Source organism: Triturus cristatus, chromosome 7, assembly GCF_964204655.1.
Source record: "Triturus cristatus chromosome 7, aTriCri1.1, whole genome shotgun sequence".
NCBI lineage: Eukaryota > Metazoa > Chordata > Amphibia > Caudata > Salamandridae > Triturus > Triturus cristatus.
The window spans coordinates 1,721,996,380-1,722,019,143 of record NC_140590.1 but is presented as its reverse complement, the minus strand read 5'-3'; the positions used below and the strand labels follow the sequence as shown (position 1 = coordinate 1,722,019,143).

Here is a 22,764-nt window from a genome sequence, read left to right as displayed (position 1 = left end):
TCACCCTCTGACACAACCACAATAAAACACACAAATGCAAAAACATATTCAAGATAAATTAAAAGAATACAACTAGAAACATAAATCATGCTACTTCTAAACACAGCAAGCATATGTTTGGAAAAACAAAACAAAACATAGCAGTGGGTGTCTGTCCTGCACAGGTACTGTAAATAGACTATCATTTTTTTAAAGTTAACTCTTGGTCGTCACAGTTAGAATGAACATAGTGGCCTTCTTGCAATGGTAAAACAATGATACACTATGGACAACAGCATTCCGTAATGGTCTTTAGGTTTAGAGAAAGTGGTCATGTGGAATGCGGTGTATTGTGGATGAAATGAGTGCCAAGCAAGGAACCTGTTAGCACTGCATGTAGAGTTATAGCATGACCTTAAGGAGCATTACAAGAAGAGGAGAATCAAAGAAATGAAAAGGTAGCGATAAAAGGAGAACATTCGGAATTAAAGGACTGGCCAACCAGCTCTGATACTGTAGGTGAATATATTTACATGATCAGCAAATAGCATCATTTACAGGTTAAAACAACCAGTGACTGAAGCAGGATGAACCTTTACTCCATGAAATTTGCTGTCATGGATCAAAGCCGAGAGTAAATGAATCTCAGACAGACCAAGGGCAGAAAAGAGTGGTCCCAAAGGCCCTCTATATATCTTTATGAACATATATGTATAAGCCAGTGGCAATTGTCACAGGGTAGTTATAGTGAGGTCTGCATTTCTGTAGGAAATGACTAGCCAATAAATTTTGTGCTGTTTGATGAATCTTCAAAAAACTTTCAAAAAAGTGCTCTTTTATGAGAGGTTTCTTCATGGCAATTTTCAGGATGATCCGTTAAGCGAGGGATGAGAAAAAGTTCAGTTCCCAAAATGCGAATTCTCTATGCATTTTCCATAAACTTATTTTAGGACACGATACAGCAAAAACTGCATAATTGATTTACACTAAATATGGCAGAAAGCTAGATTGAGGTCCAAAAAGCATGTGTTTTGTGATATGGTGTAAATGTGCTCAGTAGTTTTTAAGAAATTAAGGCCCACATATATTTGTATATCTGGATGGTTGGGTTTGAAGAACTTGTGCGAGAATCCCGCAGGCTCAACTTCAAAAAGTAGAGTATTCTAATTGGCCAAGGGGGCATTTTTCCCCCTTGGTTCCCCTCACTTAATCCGGAGCGAGAACTCTGATTTGCTGGCCACAAAAGAGAGAAAATGTTGCAGCAGCCATTACAGGACAACGGGGACTTAGTCCCCTCTCCTTAAAATTATGTTAAGAAAGATATAAGGGGGCAGGGTACAGATACCGTGCCCCCCTTGCCATATTATAAAAAGAAAAATGTGATTTTTTTCCACAACAACAAGAGAGTACCTAAGGGTCTCGGCAAAAAATCCCAAATTTACAGCTGCCATGTTTTTTAAATTGTTAAATGACCCCAGGGGTGGGCCACATCTTGGGAGTTAATTTAATTAATTATTTGGGAGGGGGGGGTGTGTCTGGGCCCCCTCCCCAAGCTGATTTCATCGCTGGGGATCTCACCCCTCTGCCTACTATTTAAATCAAAGGGGGGGGGGCACAAACCAGAGCCTGCAAGGGCCCCCATTCCCCAGGGCCAGAACTTAAATATGAAGGGAAGGAGGCGTGCAGACTCTCTTCTGAGCCTGTAAAGTCCGGCGACCCCATCCTGGGATTGAAACTTAAATTTCAACCGAAGGGGGGCACATGGACACACTCTTCAAGCCTGTAAAGGCCCTGCAGACCCCAAGGGGAAGGTAGTGTGCAGCCTATTAAGTGCCCAGGGACCCCAGTCCCTGGGACTGGCTCTAATGTGATTTCCCGGGAACCCCAATCCCAGGACACCATTACAAAATACCTGCTCCCACCAGGCAGGAGCAATGCTGGCTCCAGATGCACCCTGGATGGGTGCATGCGGTAGGGCGGTGGGGCCACAATGGCCCTGGAGTTCCTCCCGCAGCCCCAACATACTGTCTTGTGAATGCCCCAGGTGGAACCCGAGGAACCCACCTAAGGGCCTTGGGGATGGTGTCCTTGGGCCAATATTGGGGAGGGGGATGGACCGCCTGCCTCCCATTTAAATATATGTTTTAGTCCTTGGGATGGGGTCTCTGGTCTACTATTGGTTCAGGTGGAGGGAGGCCACGTATCCGGCTCCCCTTTAAAAAAAAGAAAGGACCCAGGGCATGTGGTCCTCGGGCCCATGATGGCTTGGGGAGGGGGGCATGCAGGCCCCCTCCCCTTCATTAAAGAAAACAGCCCTGCGGAATGTGGTCCCTTAGGGCCCTAAAGGCTCAGGGAGAGGAAGTGTGGGCCCCCTCTCCAATATCCTTTTTAAAAAAAAATACGGGCTCCGGCCATCACCAGTGATGGGTGCTGGCAGTTAAGCTGACTTGGCTGCGGGGGGCCTTGGCGCTTTCCCTTGCAATACGCAAAAAAAATAGGATCTGGGTGTCTCAGGTGGGTTCTGGAACACCCAAAATAACATTTTTAGAAATTAATAATAAATGGGCATCAGGAGCCACTCTTTATTATTTACTGCTCCCAGAAAAGAGTGGCCCATATTAACCCATATCTTTTAAAAATAGCATATTTTCAAGTTTGTGGTGCCCCTAGAAGAGGCATGGGCACCAACAAGCATTTTTTTAATGTTGTGGGATGCTGCATGGAGTGTATCCTCACCCAACAGCATTTAAAACAAGCATTTGCAATGCAATAGGTCTCGCATTTTCAAAGTTTAAAGTTATTGGTATTGTAAATGGCAATGTCCTTTATGTATTTGTTTTTAAAACCAACAAATAGATAAGGGGTTTGTTATTTATAATGACCGTAGGTGAAAGGTTAATGCAAAACGCTGCTAAAGGAGGAGCTCCCGCGGACTGCTCTGGTTTTTAAAGGGCAGTGTATTTGTTAGGTGCTTAAATAATTTTATAGATTTTGTAACTTAATACAACATAATGTTTTCACCCCCCAAAAATTTTTACGTGCATAATACACACCAAAATATATGTTGTTTAATTAAAGCAGGGCGGGAGGAAGTCGAAATTGTGCTCTACAGCAGTAGCAGAGTCTAAGATGTGAAATAGAAACACCCTGTAACTCCTATCACCGTACACAGAGATGTTCCCAGGCTCGTCGCCTATTTCTTTGCAGCACAGCTTCCTTTGTTCTTATTCAAAGATGTCAACGGATGCTGCTTTGATGTAGGCAACAACAAAATATATGCTGTTTAATTAAAGCACCATGGGAGGAGGCCCGGATTGTGCTGTCTCGTGTTAAGAGAGTCTCCCAGTGAAAATAAAAAAACCCTGTCACTCCTATTACTGTACAAAGCGATGTTGCCAGGCTCGTTGCCTGTTGGTTTGCAGTTGGGCTTCGTTTGTTTTTATAATATTATACATTACAGTAGCGATAGCAGTGTGTGGTGCTTAAATAATGTTATATATTTTGTAAGTTTAAATAATGTGATGCTGTTTCCCCTGTGTCAAACAAACATTTACACTTCCTAACACTACCCTGCTGCCTCTCCCAGGAGATACTTCTTACGGGACAGATACATGCCCTCCAGCATTTGTTTACTGTCTGGTATGCATGTCTTTGAACGTTATCTATATTATCACCTTTTGTTAGTGATCAGTTAGCAGCTAAAAGCAAAGTGTCATGTTGTTTACACCATGCTGAGACATTGCGCCGCAGCAAAACATAGAACTCTGGTGGTAAAGCTGCCTTTAGGGTTGCAGGGTAAACAATTCACTTGAGGAATGACAACTTGAAATGCTGCCAGAGGTGGACCTCCCGCTGGCTGCTCTGGTTTTAAAACAGCAGTGTATCTTTTAGTTGCTTAAATAATTGTATTTATTTTGCAACTTAAAAAAACGTAATGTTTTCAGTAATAAAAACACCGTTTGCGTGCATAATACTTGCCCCCAGATATATCTGCTTGTACTGGGTATTGTAAATTATAGTACTGATAGCAGTTTACCCAGGTGGCACAGTAACTTAAAGCAACGTAATGTTTAAAAAAAAAAACAAAACACTGTTTACGTGTTTAATATTTGCCCCCAGATATATTTGCCTGTACTGGGCATTGAAAATTACAGTATTGATAGCGGTTTACCCAGGTGGCAATCTAAACCTAATTTTGAGTAATCTGTGGGTAACTAACACCTTTCGTAATGCACAAAAAGTGACTGCAGCAGAGCGTCTCATTGCGTGTGTGGAGAAATGTAATATCTGGACGCAGTTTGCATGCACATTTGGATTCTTCGAAAATGGAGAGAGATGCGACCAGACCATCAAAAGGATGGGCTACAAGGAAGGGATGGAATCCTTGTAGCAGAGGGGAATGCAAGGGCCAAATGAGCGGATGATAAATGATACAGACGAAAAGGAGACCGAATGAAAGTGAGGAAAAGGGAGGAAGGAGATGCGAGCAGAGCAAGGCTGTGCGAGAAGGGAAGTGTGGAATGCTTGGATCAGAGTGTAATGCAAAGGCCAGAGGAACGTATGCTGAATGAAAGTGACGAGAAGAAGACAGATTGAAAGTGAAAGAAAGGGAAGAGAGAGATGTAAGCAGAGCTGCGCAAGGCTGGGCGAAGAAAGGGAGGATTGAAATGCTTGGAGCGGAGCTAAATGAAACTGACGAAAAGGAGACCGAATGAAAGAAAGGAAGGAGGGAGATGCGAGCAGAGCAGCGCAATAAACAATGCAGAAGGATGTCACCATGTGCCTTGCGCTCGGCTGGCGCCTCGGCCATGTTTACTGCAAACACATGGGAATGCAAAGGCATTAATTCACCCCGATGGCTCCGTGTGCCTTCAAGCCCTGTGGCGCCTGTAGTCTGTTTCCGGAGCGAATTAAAGATTCAAGCGCCCGATAATGCGTGAGACATTCTGCTAGTATCTTGTGTGTTGTCTTAAAAATGTGACCAATGTCTAATTTGTAAAACATCCTTAAAAAACACATGACAGTGTTGTGTTTGTATATCCCACTCTTTTTGTAAATTGTATTCTAATACACTTACTCTTACATCGACTCTTACATCAAGTACAATCTGTAAACTAATGCAGGAAGGGCACAACCGAGTGTCGTTATATTTGTACACTTCCAAAAATGCAATCTAAACCTAATTTTGAGTAATCTGTGGGTAACACCTTTCGTAATGCACAAAAAGTGACTGCAGCAGAGCATCTCATTGCGTCTGTGGTCTAATGTAAAATGTGGACGCTGTTTGCATTCCAATTTGGATTAATCTGTGGTTAACAACTGATCTAATTTACAACAAGTGACTGCGGCAGAGCGTCTCATTGCGTGTGTGGTGTAATGTAATATTTGGACGGAGTTTGCATGCACATTTGGATTCTTAGGAAATGGAGAGAGATGTGACCTGACCCTCAAAAGGATAGGGTACAAGGAAGGGTTGGAATGCTTGGGACAGAGGGGAATGCAAGGGCCAAAGGGGCGGATGATGAATGAAACTGACGAAAAGGAGCGGATGATGAATGAAAGTAACCAAAAAGGAGACCGACTGAAAGTAATGCTTGTTATTTATTAAGTAAGCTGAATAACAGCGCGCAGTCTTTTCATAGCGGGGGCAATAATGGAACCAAGGCAGATGTAGACAAGGGAATGTGCCGAGGATCACAGTTTTCTTTTTAAACTGGAATGCGAGCGTAGGTTTCAAGGTTGGGTTGAAAGTCAACCTTCAGCAGCACGCACAGTCGGCAGAGGAGTCAGGGAAGGACAGACACGGGGGTTATGCTTTCATTCATGCACTCTCATCCGCACCGGTTTGTTTTGAGAGCAAAGTGAAGCAATATATTTATCTGTAACATGGCTTCAAACAGGTACGACCGGTCTGGTGCAGAGATAAATGCGCACACAGATCCGCATCATGGGTTTTGGAATACATGACGCCGGATGTGCTCTGCCTGGAGGGACGGTAGTAATGTGTCATGGGTTCCGCACGGGGGGTGGGGGAGGTGGTGCATGGCGCTCTGCAGCTGCTAATGCCCGCTGCTGCCCTTCATGATTTCACACAAAGCAAAGGGGCGGCATCGTTCCCAGCAACATAGTAAAACAAGCGCACGCTGAAGCTGACGAGGAGGGAGTGGGAGGGGGGTGGGGGCGGGCACAGTGGTGTGGCCACAGTTTTAATAAATCGCCACATCCCCTGAAGCGGGCGTCGTGGCGAAGTGAGATAAACTGGTGTGAAATAGCAGCAGGGAAGGGGGCGGAGAGGGGCTACGAGGGAGAGCGACGTAAAGCCATATGGCTGCTTTGCGCGCGTGCACGCCTCGTGCACTGTAGCTCTATGCCAGGGGAAGCACTTTCAAAAACTCACTTACAAAATGTCTCAAAGAGACAGCTTTCGCTGTCTCAGCGAGACCTAAAAATCAGTAAGTCTCCTAAGTCATTAAATCCGTGAGCCCAGCAGAACTTCCAATATATTTGAAAAAAAAGCACTTCTAGCTAGACCTTTATGCTCTTCAGTTGGAGTGCAAGGCCCTCTTGTGGTTGCTTTTATGGTTTCATGTTGTGGGGTGAAAAAACGTTAAAAGAAAGCCCAAGATGTGTGGGTTTTACTTTTTAAAAAACATGTCTGAGTATCTCTTTCAATCATTTTTCAGCCCAAGAAATGCAATCATTAAAACAATGTTAAAAGAACAGCTCACAGTTATGTTGATTTCTTTTTTTATGAAATCGTTATTAACATTTTTATATTAATCCCTATTATTAAACATTTCATTGTGAAATTACTGATATATACGTTTATTTAAAAATATCAATATGTTTGGGAGAAAGGTGATAGCATATCAATATATTTAAAGCAGACCTAACACCTTGGTAAGGCCAGTAGGTCCACTTCTTATTTGTTGGTGTGGTGACTCTTAGACAAAGTCAGTAAGTCTGCCTGAACGCGGCCAGGACCTGTGAGAACAACCTCATGGTGCGCATGTCAGAAGGCCTTGCACAGCGTGGGGATGGCCGCCTGTGGGGGGGTGGACGTAGGGCCTATAACTGAACAATGCAGCCCCGGATACCATTTTTTTTTTTATCCCTCTTAAGTACATCAGGATCTCAGCAATTTTTTCTGATATCTGGTTTTTAATTTTTGGCACTGAGGTTGTCTGTCTGGGTCCACCACATGGGGCATAGGGGGTCAGGCTATCCCTACCCTGCCCCTCATATTGTTTACTTTTTTTTAACTTTAGGACAGGGGACTAAGGGCTTGATGTACAACCCGACAATTAGCGAGTCGTAAATTGCGTCGCATTTGCGACTCGCTAAATGGGATGCACAACAGTGTCTGAGACAATTCCCAATGGGGTCGCAAATTGCATGCCTCATGTATATTAATGAGGCTGTCACAATTTGCGACCCCATTGGGAATGGCTGGCACTCCCAGGGATGGTGGTCTGCTGGGGTCAACAGACCTCCATGTCTGGGACTGCTTTTAAGTAAAGCAGCGTTTTTTATTTTTAAATGCAGCCCGTTTTCCTTAAAGGAAAATGGGCTGCATTTAAAAAGTTTCATTTTTTTAGGGTAGGCAGTGGTTCCTGGGACTACTGGGTTCCCTTAAAAAATATTTGTGCATACATTCACAAATGGGAAGGGGTTCCCTGGGGACCCCTTCCCGTTTGCGGGTGCTTTACCACCCTTCTGAGAAGGGTGGTAAACTGCGAGTGTTTTTACATTCTTACACAGCTTAAGGAGTCGCTATTAGGAAAGGACGCCCTTGGAGCACCCCTTCCTAATAGCGAGTCGTTAATCCTATCTTGCGAGTTGCAAATTGATTTGCGACTCACAAAGTAGGATTGGTACATGGGCAACAGGTTTTTTGCGGCCGCAAACGGGTCTAAAACCCATTTGCGACCCCAAAAAACCTTTGTACATCTGGCCCTTAGTCCCTGAATCCTGTAATCACTGCCAGCAACATTTTTCTCATGTTGCTGGCAGCCTATCAGAGCATTCTCCCCCACAAGAGTCTGACTCCTGCGGAAGAGAGATGGCTCAAGGGACATAAAACTCCCATGGCCAATCAGAATGCTCTATTTTTAAATTAGCACTCCTGTGAGGGTCTATTGAGAATCTTGTGGACTCAACCGTCCAGATATCTATATTTTCTCAAAAATTACTGAACGGATTTACCATAAATCACAAAAAGCCTAATCTGCTTACCAAGATCTACCTTCCTAAGAAATTTGGTGTAATTCCATTCAGCAGTTATGGTGTATAACGGTCTAAAGATGTCAATGGAAAATGCTGGGGGATTTTGTGTTTTGGGACCCCCCCCCCCTTTTTTCTCAGCCCCTGCTTGATGGATCACCCCGAAGCTTTCCTTGAACAAACTAGTCAAAAAGTAGCAGCTTTCAGGAAAGTTTTGTGGAGATACATCAAATGGGACTAAAGGTATTAGCAACACACAAAAACGCTTTTTCTATGGAAAAGCTGACCTAACTATAACTACCTAGTGGTGAGCGCCACTAGGTAATGTGTGTTTTTATATATATATATATTCACTGAAAAAACCATAGGTTTCACACACGTTATAGTTAGGAATTAGCATTTAAAAAACCTTGCAAATTCACTTAAAAAAACCATAGGTTTCACACATGTTATAGTTAGCTGGACATTTCACTCGTAAAAAACCAATGAAATTCCCCCGTTATAGTTAGTGCAGGCAACTATAACTCACGCGACCGCAATCCTCTGTTGATGCTAATACTGTATCTTTAGCTATACATATATTACAAATATTTATTTTTCATAAAGACACATATGTCATCAGTGATGTAATATCTGACGTCATCAGCAGAGGAATGGTTTTTTAAGTGAATTTGCAAGGTTTTTTAAATGCTAATTCCTAACTATAACGTGTGTGAAACCTATGGTTTTTTCAGTGAATTTGTACGGTTTTTTAAATGCAAATTTTTTTGGGACAATTTTTGGAAACCTATGTATAAAATAATATATGTACTATATCCTGGAAAGGTTTTTTTTTTTATGCATTTTTTTCCGGTAAGCTGACACGCGCTCCTCACGTCATAAGTACAGCGCGCTAACGTGATACATACGTGACGTACGCGTACACGCGGAAGCAACGTTGCGGTTATGCGGGTGCGTGTAATGCGCATGCGCGAGTGCGTCATACGTACGCGCCCCGTAAGCGCTCCGTAAGCGTTACGTTTGCGCATGCGTACTTGTTTACGAGCGCGTACCGTAAGCTTACGGAGCGCGCACGGTAGGTCATGTGATCCACAAGAACACTTTTTATTGGTTGAAATTACTTTCAGTTCCAGAAACTTCCCACACCACACCCATTCCCCTCATTACTGCTTGAAAGAACACTTTTCATTGGTTGAAATTACTTTCAGTTCCTGAAACTTCCCACACCACACCCATTCCCCTCATTACTGCTTGTGATTCTCTAGGAGAAGGAGCTGAATTGTCTTTGGGATACAATGGCAGAACAGCAGACCTCTTCTGAGAGTGAGGCTAGCAGCACCACCATCATCCAGAGAAGGAGGAAACAGAAGAATTCTTTTGTATGGGAGTATTTTACTTTTCCAGAGGGGGAGTAAAAGGTCAATGCTCCATTGGTCACTTGCACACTTTGTGACCGTGTTTTATCAAGAGGAAATCCAAGGAAAAAGTATTCCTTTGGAAATCACTCTATGATGAGACACCTTAGGGATAAACATCCCAGGACCTTTGCTCGACATACTGGAGAAAACTCTTCAGTAAGTCACCAGAGCCCAGCCTCAGAAGCTCAGCCGAGTACATCATCGGCAGCTCAGCTGAGCCCTTCCTCTGAGGTGGGAGCATCACCTTCTTCTGCTCCTCTGGACGTTAACCCTTGATTTGGGAGGGTTGTAATGAGGTGTATAAGGTGTTGTGGTCTTATTGTTTTTGGGGAGACCAGTGTTTCCCTTATTAACAATAAGATAGACCAGCACGTTTGAAGACGCTCATAATATTCCCATTCTTTCTTTCCTCCATCCCTCTATGAACCCAACGGCTCTTTTAAGAGCCAACCTTACCTCACAATTTTTTTTATTTTTTTTTAAGCTTTCCTTTTAAAAAAAATTTTTTTACCTTGCGCGCACGGTACGCGTAATTCCACGAATTTTGTGGAATTTCTCCGTTTACGCCGTGCGCGTACGCTACGCGCATTCGGCGATTTTTTTTTTTTAAATTTAAAATAATTTTTTGCCCTTGGGGGTCCTTCTGAGACCCCCTGACAAAGGCTAGGGGGTCAGGAACTGTCCAGCCTGCCCCCTTTTCACGTTATCCACCTTTGTTTTTCACCCCCTCACACTGCGAGAGACAAAATGGCGGCCGAAACTTCCTGATTTCGACCGATTCGAATGTTTACTTTGATCTAACAACCAATCAGAATCGCGCTCGTGCACGGCACCGTGCGCGTACGGTAAGCGTACGGCAAGCTTACCGTAAGCGCACGGAGCGCGCCCACAGATATCTATATTGATTTAAATGCTATTTTCTCAGGAAATACTAAACAGATTTACACAAGACCTGCAAAAGGCACATCCCTGACCTGAGGGCTACTTCTCTGCCAAATTTCAAGTAATTCTGTTCAGCCGTTCGGGCTGTAGCTGTGTCTAAAGGTCCTATGGAAAAATGCATGGGGAAAACGCGTTTTGGGACCCCCCTTTTTTCTCAGCCCCCGCTTGACGAATCACCCCGAAACTTTCAGGGTAGGAGCGTAGCGTAGCGCCCCATTAGTTTTGAAAAATTTGCGAGGATTCGTCAACCGACGCCAAAGTTATTTCAAATAGAATGTTGCGGATTTCCTATGGAAACATGGGCCTAACTATAACTATCTACTGGCGACCGCCAGTAGATAATATATGTATATGTATATATACACACACACACACAGATATTTTTATTTTGTTCTATAAAAATGGAGACTTGGTTTTCAAATTTTTAAATATTTACTACAATCCCCATTTACATCATCTTTTACACAGAACGAGACAAGGCTTGGCTTTCCATTGAAGAAGGATGGAAAGTGCTGATGGTCTGACTACATGTAACAAAAGTGGTATACTTGTGAAGACACAATTAAACTCTACTTCTTTCAGAATGCTTATGAAATGTGTGTTTGAAAAACATACCATCCGTTAGTTTTGTTTTCAGAAACAATAAAGAGACTGCACAAAAGTGACCTTCTGGAAAACACTGAGGGGCATATTATCAAGGAACGGCGATAATATCATCGCCGCTTTAGCGGCAGTAAACTGCCGCTAAAGCGGCGATAATGGGCTTGATAATATGCCCTTGTGAATTTCCATAGAAGCCAAGGTTCACACCAGAACATGGGCTTCTATGGGAATTCACAAGGACATATTATCAAGCCCATTATCGCCGCTTTAGCGGCAGTATCCTGCCGCTAGAGCGGCGAGAATATTATCGCCGTTCCTTGATAATATGGCCCAGATTTTGTACCTCTAGACATCTTATGTAGACTTGTTAACAACAATCCTGGATGTTTAAACACTGGCACCATCTTCTAATGTTAAAAAAAGACATACAAGTATCCCCTATGTCTTTCTTAAAATATATTGCTGAGTCTTGAACACATTTTTTTTAAAAATCTTTACAATAGGCATAGGTCTGTAGCATAAGCTGCTGCGATTTCAATTTGTAGATATCCCGGCACGGTTGATGTTAATCCTTGCTGCAGGTGGGATGTCCAGACTCAGGATCACACTGTGTTCTTAATTTCCTTTTGGCAAATCCACCTCCATTCAGCATTGCAGCTGTTGGATGCAATTACAGACGCTCTCACTGTGCCACAGCTGTCTACATCTTCTTTCTTCAATACTTGAAGCCTGTGTGGTGTAGAGGAGACATGTGATCAGAGATTCACAAGGCACTTTTTTTTTTTTAATTGATTTTATTATGCAACAAAAAATATTTTATAATGCCGATATTTGATGGATTCCAATACCTCACAATTTCTTCGCTGAGAATCTTCTTCTGCCCTCTTTACTTCTATTACTGCTGTACATATTTTACGATTGAAACAATTAATTATACTTTTCCAGTGTTAATAAATAAAATGTAGCTCTTTTGTAAATGTCGTACAAAATCTAATGCAGGGGTCTCCAACCTTTTCTGTAATAAGAGCTACTTACGTTCACTGAAACTCATTGAGAGCTGAGTGGGTTTTCACCAACAATTGTAAGGCAGTTTTCTACCCCAAAAATATTCACAAACTGTCTCTTGTCCGGGACCACAGTAAATTGTTTTTTTCCTGCTAGAAATGGAGATTGTGAACCCTCGTATTTCACAGGGGCGCAAAAGGGCTCTCTTTACTTCAATATGTAAGTTTGTCTTTTATTTCTATATGCAGCATTGTACAAGTGGTTATAGGTATATATAGAAAAAAGTTTAGCGTGTGATTATTCACGGAAAACTTAGACCATCATAGAAATACTCCTGGAATCGTTTGAGAATTTCAAAAAAGTCACTAAGGGGCATATTATCAAGACAGGCAATAAAATTATCGCCTCTTTAGCAATTCCAATTCCAATTGAAGCTCAGGTTAGATGTCCTTCACATCTAACATGGGCTTCAAATGGAATTCCATAGAGCATATTATCAAGCCCATTATCGCCGTTTTAGCGGCAGTTTTCTGCTGCTAAAGCGGCGATAATTTTATCTCCTGTCTTGATAGTATGCCCCTTATTTGGTATAAACATAGGAGTAATCCCGCAGATTTTTTTTCTCGAACGTTTGAGAATTCCCATCAATATTACCTTGGTAATTTAATAACGTATCACTATTCTTATCGAACACATGACATACGTGCCAGAATTTATAATTTATTCAACCACCAAAAATACTCAAGTAGTTCAGTCACTGTATTTGTGTGTATTTCTGCGCATCCGTCTTGTTTAAGACACACTTTCATAGCGTCACTGTTGCAAATGCTACTTTGCTTCAAAAGCTTTATCTACGAGGAGCCACTAGATATACAGTTGAATAATTAATTAAGGAATCTGTTGTGTGATGAACCGAATGTACATTAAATATAACATTTCCATCCATCACTTGATGCCTTATCTATTGACATAAGAAAGAGCTTTCCAAATAGTTCTATTATCGAGCTCCAAAACAGGTACATTTATTTGTGAAGATTCTTTATTTTTCATCATCATTATGATGAGTAAGAACTGTCTGTGCACTTAGGGGATAAAAATTCAGGGAATGAGCAAATCAACTGAGGCAAAGTCTTTTTCTGCAATAGAACCATGTCATTGTCTGTCCATTGTAACAATAATCCTGTGAATGCAATGTGCTTCATGAAGTGAGTGGACAATGTTCTGACACTGCCTTCAGAGTCCAGCATACTGCTGTTGATGATGAAGTTCAGCAGGTTTGCAGGAGCGTCAACTGATGTGCAGTAGATTGATTGTTATTGTTATCTAACTTTAGCCATCTTATGGGTTTTTATGCCACTATATTTGACTTGTTGTAAATCCGTTTAATAGTTTAAATGTTTGCATTGTCCAGCATTCCGTCCATCAATTGTTTCTTTTGCATATGTCACCCTAAGTGGGAAGGGTATGCCCAGACGTGGGTCCTGTGCTCACCACACCACTGGATGCAAGTTACCCTCTCTGATGAAAAGTGATGCCCTGAAACCGGTCCCAATATGCTTGTTTCCGGTCCAGGGAGGACCTGGCTTGGCAGTTCGGACTGGACTGTTCCCACAAGGAACAGGGTCAAGACTGATTTGCATATGGCTGGGTCCAAACTGGGGTGGTGTGGTGAGCAAAAGAATGATGGATTTAACCCAGATCCTTGTGACTGGGGTGAATGTTTGCATTGTCAGCATTCCATCTATCAATTGTTTCTTTTGCATAAAAGAAAATGAAAGCGCCACAATGTGCCTGCTCCAGAGGACTACATCCCTTATTTGCCATGCTCATACCCATCCTGAATGCTTCCACCTCCTGTGGGACCTTCCCAGATGATTAGAAACACATAATAATCCTCCCCTTACTGAAGAAACCCATTGCGGATCGTTCAGTGCTAGCCAACAACAGACCGATCTTCCTGCCACCAATTCTGACCAAGGTCTTAATAAAATCATCAGCTGATGCATCACTGACTTGTTGAAACCGCTCAGTCTCATTTCAGACCCAACCACAGCACAAAAACTGACCTCATCAACATCATGGATGATGTCTTTCATGATACTGGATGGAGGAGACACTGCAGCCTTCATCCTCCTGGACCTCTGCACCATTTTACACGCTCTTCCACCCCATCCTCATCCAACAGCCACAAAGCATTGGTATCCAAAGACACATACTCTGATGGATCTGCTCCTTCCTGATTGGAAAGACCCAGCCAGGCAGCCTGGCACCAGACACTTCAGACACCTGCGACCTAATCTGAGGAGTTCCGCATGGATCCCCCTGAGGCTGACCTTCCAGGGTACATGATTTTTCTAGTCAGCATCATCCGCTCTCAGAATATCAATGTCCTCTCCTATGCTAATGATACACAACTCATTATCTTCCTCGTGAACAAGACGCTCAGTACTCTGATCAAGTTCAATGCCTGCATGACTGAAATCACTGACTAGATGAAGACCAACTGCCTGAAGCTAAACACCATCACAGTCAAAATCATGATCTTCAGGAAGAGCACTTCACAGTGGAACTCCATCTGTTGGCTAACAGTGCTAGGACCAACTCCCACCCCACCACTCACGCCAAAAACATCAGAATCATCATTGCCAGCAAACTCAAAATGACTGCCTAAGTCAACTCCGTCACTGCCTCATGCTTCCGCACCCTGAAGATGTCAATGGACATTTCCTAATGGCTCTCAATCAGCTCCCAGAAAACCGTCACAAATGCCCTTGTCACAAGCAAGCTGGACTACAGGAACACTCTCTTTGCCAGAATCAATATGAAACTCACCAGAAGGCTGCAGACCATTCAGAACTGGGTGGCCAGAATCAATTTCAACCACACATGTCACACTCACATCACACAACACCTAAAGTGGCTCCAATAGCCTCCATACACAAATGAGCACAATTCAAACTGATCACTCTTTCAAGGCACTACATTACACTGGCTCAGGATACCTCAACCATCACATCTGCTTTTACAAACTTTCCAGACACTTCCACTTGCCCGAACTCCAACTTGAACATATACCGCACTTATGGAAAACTAGCTCTGGCAGTCAAGCCTTCTCCTAAAGCGTGAAATGACCTGCTGCTACAAGTAAAAGCCTCCTCCTCACTTATTGAATTGTAGAAGAAGCTGAAGACCTGACTGTAGAAGTAGTCATACTAGGCCCTAGGTTTGGCTAGACTGTCACCTGCTTAGTGGCAGGATATCTCCTGGGTGATAACGCACTCTATAATTTTGCATAACATAACAACACAACATAAATAGGGGGCCAAATGGACCCCCTGGTTTTAAAATAAAAAAAATGTCTTTTGCCAAGGGGTTTGATGTCCTTGAGGCTGTGATTGCAGACCCCTGCATATCCCTAATGGTCCCATTACCCAGGTAAATGGTCCACAAAGCTACAGCAAGGAGTCCTTGACCCTTGTTGGATCTGCCGCAGGTCTCTTGGACACAGCATCAAAACTGCGAAGCATACTGGATTAACAACGAGGGTACAAGAGTATGCAAGGCTTTGACTTGGATCAGGTGAGAGATGGGGAAGGCGAGACAGGACAAAGCAGAAGAGTAAGAGAAAGAGGCTCGGTGATTAAGAGGCTAGATGAATCATAAAGCAGGGGAGTGAAAAGCACCTGAAAGAGTTAACATGAGAGCAGTGGGAGACGGGAGAGAAGAGCTACAGAGAGAGGAAGAATGACAGAAGAAAATGAGATGGGAGAGAGAGATAGATAGAGAACAAGAGAGAGAGACAAGAACGAGAAATGCAGACATTTTCTTTTGCAAAAGCATAGGCATAATCTGACTGAGCGTTAGTAGGATTTAATGTATTCTTAGCTACAATATAATAAATGTGTCCTCCTCTAGGGTGTTGCGCTGGTCGTATATTTTGCAGAGCAATATTCCACACATGAGGTGAAATTTTTTGTTTTGAATTTAAATATCATTAATGTTTAACAAGTATAACCATTGCTTTCATGTCTGCACAAATGATTTTATGGTTAGATGCATTATAATGAGTGGTTTTATATCTTTAGTTAGCTATAGCTAGAGTGTGGTCATATTTATTTAGCAGGACTCATTGTAGGCCTCAGATTACCAACTCCATTTGAAGTGAAATGTCAGAGACACTGTGGTTCTGTTAGTTGAATTGTCTTCGCTATTAGCTCATTCCAGTTTAACGTGTTGTGTGGTGATTCCCATCAGAGAGGGAATGCTCTATTACTTACCGGTAATCTTCATTACTCCGGGTCCCATTGTCCTCGTCCCATTCATTTACAAATTGGAGATAACCATCTCCTGACAGAGAAAAAGACCAAAGGCATGCTGGGACTCTAATACGGCCCCTCCCACCGGGAGTACATAAGCAGTACTTACCCAGCATCCCGTCTGTACAACCAAGCCCAGACAGGACCATCCCGGAGAAGGCCGAAGAAAGAAACCCAGCCCAGGCAACAGGACGCACGCCCAAGCACCCAGACCAACAAGGAAGGAGGAAGGCACAGGCCAGAAACCAGCCCACCCCACCAAACGGAACGACCCGGTCCCCAGAGACAGAGGAGAGAGCCAACGAAACCCTGCAGAGGAGGCCAGGACCGGGGAAGAAAAGCCAGCACCACCAGGGCCACCAAACGACAACCACCAAGCACCCAGCCCAGAGGGAGGAGCCCCAGCAAGAGACCGGGAGCAGAACAGAAGCCAGACCCCAACCAAACCGAAAAGGACAGGGAAGGAGACAAAGACCCTAAACCCCAGGAGGCCAAAAGCCCCACAGGGAAGAAGACCGCCAACCGAACAGGGCGGCCAAAAAACGCAGAAAAGTCAGAGCAGAGGAGGCCAAACCAAAAGTTCACAGGCCAGAGAAGCACCCAGAAAGAACCAGCCGACAGCAAACCAAACAACAGAGAGGCCAACAACCTGGAACCGAACAGGCACCACAAAACCGAGGGTAGACAAAAACAGAAGCCCACAAGGCGGAGGACCGCACAGGCACCCAACACCCAGGCCAAGCACTCAGAAAGGGCCGGAGCAGCGGAAAAGGCCCCAGGGCGCACAGCATCCAGACCAGAAACCCACCAGGCCTGACCCCAGCCAACGCTAAAGAAGAGCCAAGAAACAGCAAAAACCAGCTCAACAAATGCACCAGGAAGCCAGAACCGGAGCCAAGCAACCCGCCGAAGCAGGAGGACCCACAGGCCCAACCAGCCCCTGGAAGGAGCCCACTCAGTGCCCAGGGCAAAGGAAAGGGCAGGGAGGCTGACAGAGACCCCCAGCACACCACCGCGGGACGAAACAGAAGGCCGGCAGAAAAACAAACACAGGAAAAATGCCAAAACGGAAACCGAACGAAGCAGAGAAGGCAGAGGGCCAAGCAGTAGCAGATCCCGGACAACCCACAGCCAGGAGGGAGGACCCGACAGGCAAGAGGAATCCCACAGAACCGCACCCCAACCAAAGAGGGGGGGCTCTAAAACAGACACATACTGGGCTAGGACACCGGAACCAGGAAGAACCAGGAATGCCCAGCAAAACACACCCCAGAGCCCAGCAAGTCAAGGAGGCCGAGCCAGAGGCCGCCCCGAACCAGCAAGAAGCCGGCAGACCAGGAGCAACAGGAGGCAACCCCGGACACACCAACCCAGAAGCACCGAACACCAGGACCCCACACAGGAGCGGACAAGGGACCCGCAGCCCAGAAGAAAAAAAGAGGGTGGCCAACCAAGAAGGAGCAACGGGTAAAAACCAAAGCCCAACAGCACCCAACGGAACCCCAAGGACCAGGCAGAAACACGGACACCCAACTAGTGGCGAACCAAGCCTGGGAAGAGAACCGCCGGCAGGAGCAGACCCAGAAAGACCCACCAGGACACGGCCTGAAACCAAGAGAGCACCCCGCCAGGACCCACAGAGAGAACACAGGCAAGGACGCAAGTCCGAAAAAAAGGCGACCAACAGACGCCCAAAACCTTTCAGAAGCCGGAAAGCCCAAGCAGACCAAAAGAGGGGAAAACAGGCACCAAGCCAAGAACACAGCAGCAGCGAAAGAGAGCCAAACAGCAGAGGCCCGAACCCCAGGGATCCAAAACGCAAACCGCCACCGGAAACTCACCCAGGGGGGGACGCAACGGAGAGAGAGAGCAGGGCCCAACCACACCAGCCTGAGAAGCCGACAGCCCCAGGCACCCCCAGGCGGCCCCAAACAGGAACAAACCAGGCCCAACCAAGCGGAACCACAGAGACCAGGCAGAATCAGGAGGGGCGACTAGGACCCACCAAAAGAAGCCAAAGGCAAGCCCAGGAAACAGAGCAGGGGTGCCACAGAAGCAGGAGAACAGAAGGCCACACAAAGGAAACCCCAGAAGTCCGGAAGAGCCAGCTCCAGAGCCAAGAGCAACCCAGACAACAGCACCCAGCACAAAAGAGGCAAGAAGCAGAAGACAGCACTCAGCCATCCCCCCACAAAGCAACCCAAGCACACAGGAAGGCCCAGAACACACATCGGAAGCTCTAGACAGGTGCAAGGAGAAGACATAAACCACAAAGACGGCAGCAACAGGGAAAGAAGCTTCCCAGCAAACGCCAACCCTGTGCCCCGGGGAGGGCAGACCCCAGAAAGGAAGGGGACACTGCACACCAACGGAAAGAAGGAGCAACCCCGAAGAGAGGCTGCAGAAGCCCTAGCAGAGGAACAGAGCCTGCAGCACAGGCAAGGACCCCCGGGAAGGGTGAGCAGACCAAAGGACCCAGCACACCCAAGGTCAGACCACAGCAACTGTACCAACAACACCCCAAGGAGCAGGACTGTGCAGGAACAGCAGAAAAGTGGGCAGACCCCGGCAGGACCAGGATTCCAAGAGGAGGGCAAGCACAAGCAAGCCCACGGAGCCCAAGAGAGGACCATGAACCCCTGCCGCACCACCCAGGGAGGCCACACACCGCAGAGGCAATGCGGCGACGAGCAATAAAGCCCACAGGCACCCAGCGGAGCACAACCCAGTAGCCCAGAAGGGAAAAGGGCCAAACCCGACATGCCGGCATATTCCCGCTGCAAGCGGAGGCGGACGGGCTGCGCAAGCCCCAGTGCCGGGCCCCCACAACCGCCTGTCCGAGGCAGCCCGGGAGCAGGAGGCCGCCGAGACAGAGAGCCAGGCCGGTGACCAGGCACCAGCAGGGGAGACAAGCTCAAAAAGACAGCACACACGGCAAACCAAAACACCGGCAGCACCACACACCCCAGCATGCCAGCCCAGCCACCCGGAACACCCAGGAGGGCAGGAGCCAAGGACAAGGAACAGCGCAAACAGGCAAGAACCCCAGCCCCAAAGACAAACTCACGAGGGCAGAAGCGGGGAAGCAGCGCAGCAGCAGAGTGCATGCTCCGCAAGCAGGAGGCCCCAGGAACAACCCCCGGCAAATCCAGGAGTCACCGCCGCCCAACATGGCCCCGTCCAGAAGACCAACCCGCCAAAAATGGAAGAGGGGCAGGTGGGCAGACCGGTACCACACACAAAAAAGAGGCACCACCGGGCCAGGATCAGGACCGAGCCACACACCACTGGGCACCCGGCACCCCCCAGCCCAGCAGGAGAGAGGGGGGGCCGGGAAGCAAGTGAGGTGCACAGGGGAGCAGGAGGCCCTGAGCAAAGGCGGCACAGAGCACAGCGCGGCACCGCTCTGCCACAGCCTGAGTGCGAAGAACGGAGCAGCCAGCAGCGCGGGCCGAGCAGGAAGTGCCCAAAGGGACGGCGGCACCCAGCAGCCAACAGCCACAAGGCAGCGGCAGAACGTACGCACCACTTGCAGGAGGCACCGAAAACCACCTCCAGGAGGCACAGGAGCCCGGCAACAGCAACCAAGGATGGCAGGCAGCTGCAACAGAATATCAAGAAATTTACTGCTATAGGTCAGATATTCTACAGATGTAGACATCCTCATGTCTCATTAATGCGAAAGCGAAGCAGCCCTGTCGTCCCTTCAAATGCACGTAACTTAACAGGATTCCAGAGTACACTCGAACAGAAACACAGAGCCATTGTGTGCTCCTCGGAAATGGACTCCGCCGCACACTGGGGCCTGTGCAGAGTGTGGCGGACATGGGGAGAAGGCTGGAAGAAAAACAACCCGCTCAGCACCTAGAGGCAGCAGCCAGAAGAAAACAGCCCCCAAACAACGTGCACACCCGCAGGAGAAAGGAGGCAAAAACCGCTATGCGGGACTCAGCCGGGGCAGGGGCCCGACACCACCAGCAGCAAGGCCCCCACCCCAAAAGTGGGAGGGCACGACACACAGCAAACGCGGCACGTCACCCAACCTGTCCAGCCTCAGGAAGACGTGCACTCGACCCGGAAGCACCCGGGAGACGCACTAGCCGCAAAGGGCCCGCAGGCCAGGCAGCTCACCGGCCATCACCGTCATGACACCCAGCAAGCCGGCAGGTCAGGGGACAGACCAGGAAACCCCCTGCCTGCACAGCCAGGCAGTCGGGCGGGGGGAGGGAGAAAAGAATGCCACTCCAGCCCAGCAGGAGCAGCGTAACAGCACACCATGTCCATTCTGTCGACAGACAGAAATAAAGAATAGACGGGATGCTGGGTAAGTACTGCCAGTGGGAGGGGCAGTATTAGGGTCCCAGCATGCCTATGGTCTTTTTTTCTGTCGGGAGATGGTTATCTCCACTTTGTAAATGAATGGGACATGACATAAGGGACCTGGGGGTAATACTTTCTTATGTGATACCCTTGAAGGCTGTGAACATGGAAAGTTCTGCAAGACACTAGTTCTAACCATGCGAAGTGGGCAGATACCAGCACATTGTGAACTTTCACTTTGATTGGTTCTTGCATTTATGGGAACATTAGAAGTTGTAACTTTTTTTTTATTTTTTTAAGAAACCTTTATTACACAATGAGAATACATACAAGTGCCTACAACCACCAAGGCCGGCCGCTACAGAGCCCGAGGGCCCACAATGCAACTCCACACATTCAAATGAACCAGAGGCGAAGCTCCCGGCAGTTCGTGAGCACATGCAACAGGCCGTGGCCATAGGCCAAGAGCAATCGTAAAAAACGGTTTCATTTTCTATTAAATACAACACACACTCAAGGCAATGAGAGTCCGAAATAGCAGCGTGCGCCCTCCAGGACGGGGGAAAAAGCACAGTGTCCAAAGCAGTTCTTGACAGGAAGTGGTAGTGGGGGGCGACGGGAAGACAAAGCATGGAACACACCATTCACAATCCCGCAGAATGTGTGGCTAGGGGGACAAAGCAATATCAACCTCTAACGGCAGAGGCGGGGCGCAGATATGGCCACAATATGAATTCCATGGACCCCATACCTTAGTCCATTTCCCAGGCTTACCTCTCGCCACATACACCGTCTTTTCCCTAAACATACACCAGTCCATATTCTCCTTCCATACCGCGATCGTGGGCGGCCTCGGGGAACCCCACAGCTGTGCAATGTTACGCTTAGCCACCATGTACCCCAAAGTCACCCACTGCGTCTGTGCCACGTTATAGTCATTCGGTTCCCAGACATTCAACAAACACCGCCTAGCCTCTGGCAACAGAGCAACGTGCGTGACCTCCTCCATTACGGTGTGGATACCATTCCTAAATCGCACAACCTCCGAACATTCCCATAGGATATGAAGAAAGGTACCCGACAGGCCACAACTACGCTTACACATTCCATCCCTCGAGTAACCCATACGTAGCAAACCGGGCCCCGTGACATACACTCTATGGAGGATCTTCAGCTGTACGAATCGTAAGCGGGCTGGGATCGCCACCTCTTTCGGGGAGGCCACCGCCGATACCCAGTCCTCATCGTCCAGTTCCAAGCCGTCGCCCGTCCATGCCTCCCGCAGACGGATCAGCAAGTCCGCGCGATCATTAATAAGTTTTTTGTAGATCAGAGAAATAGTGCTGTCGGGCACATAGCCATCCAACACTCTATCCTCCAGCGGGGAGTATTCGGGGATAGCAGCAACATCCGGAAAGACCGAACACAGCGCATGGTAGACCTGTGCATACCAGAAGTACTCTCTATCATTTAATTTGTATTCAGTTTTAAGCATATCAAACGTTTTGAAAGACCCCTTCGCCCAAAGATCACCCACCTTACATATACCAATCATATTCCATTTCTCAAAGCCTTTCGTTTTCCACAGACAACCCAGCCGCTGGGAGGCATACAACGGCGTCGCCCGAGTCAAGCGATCCCTCCACCCCATCGCAGCATTCGCCGCATGCCACACACGTACCGCAACTTGCGTGGGTCCTGTCAACCGCGCATCCGGGGTCGCCGAATACAGCGCCCTATTATAATCCCCACCCGGGAGCAGTAATTTATCCATCTCGAAAGCCGGATTCAAGGCAGGACCGTATATCCCGTGGTTCACCGCCGCCAATTGAGACGCCCAATAGTATCTTTTAATATCGGGGAGGGCGACCCCCCCATCGTACCAAGGGAGCGTCAACTTGGCGAGAGCGATCCGCGGCCGCCCGTCCCAAAACAGCTGGCGCTGAAGACCCTCCACC

The 22,764-nt window shown here is 46.8% G+C and overlaps 1 protein-coding gene across 2 annotated transcripts in view; it reads right to left on the bottom strand.

The window, feature by feature from the left end:
• Positions 1-10,979: 10,979 nt before the first annotated feature.
• The window catches only part of LOC146812894 (killer cell lectin-like receptor subfamily B member 1B allele A), a 237,375-nt gene continuing 225,590 nt past the window's right edge, over positions 10,980-22,764 (bottom strand). Inside the window, exon 6 of one of the 2 annotated variants that reach the window (XM_085614635.1) lies at positions 10,980-11,894. In XM_085614635.1, coding sequence (XP_085470761.1) covers positions 11,768-11,894 — 127 coding nt within the window. In that variant the 3' untranslated portion in view covers positions 10,980-11,767. The remainder of the gene's footprint in view (positions 11,895-22,764) is intronic. The other variant, XM_085614636.1, reaches the window with a different exon arrangement.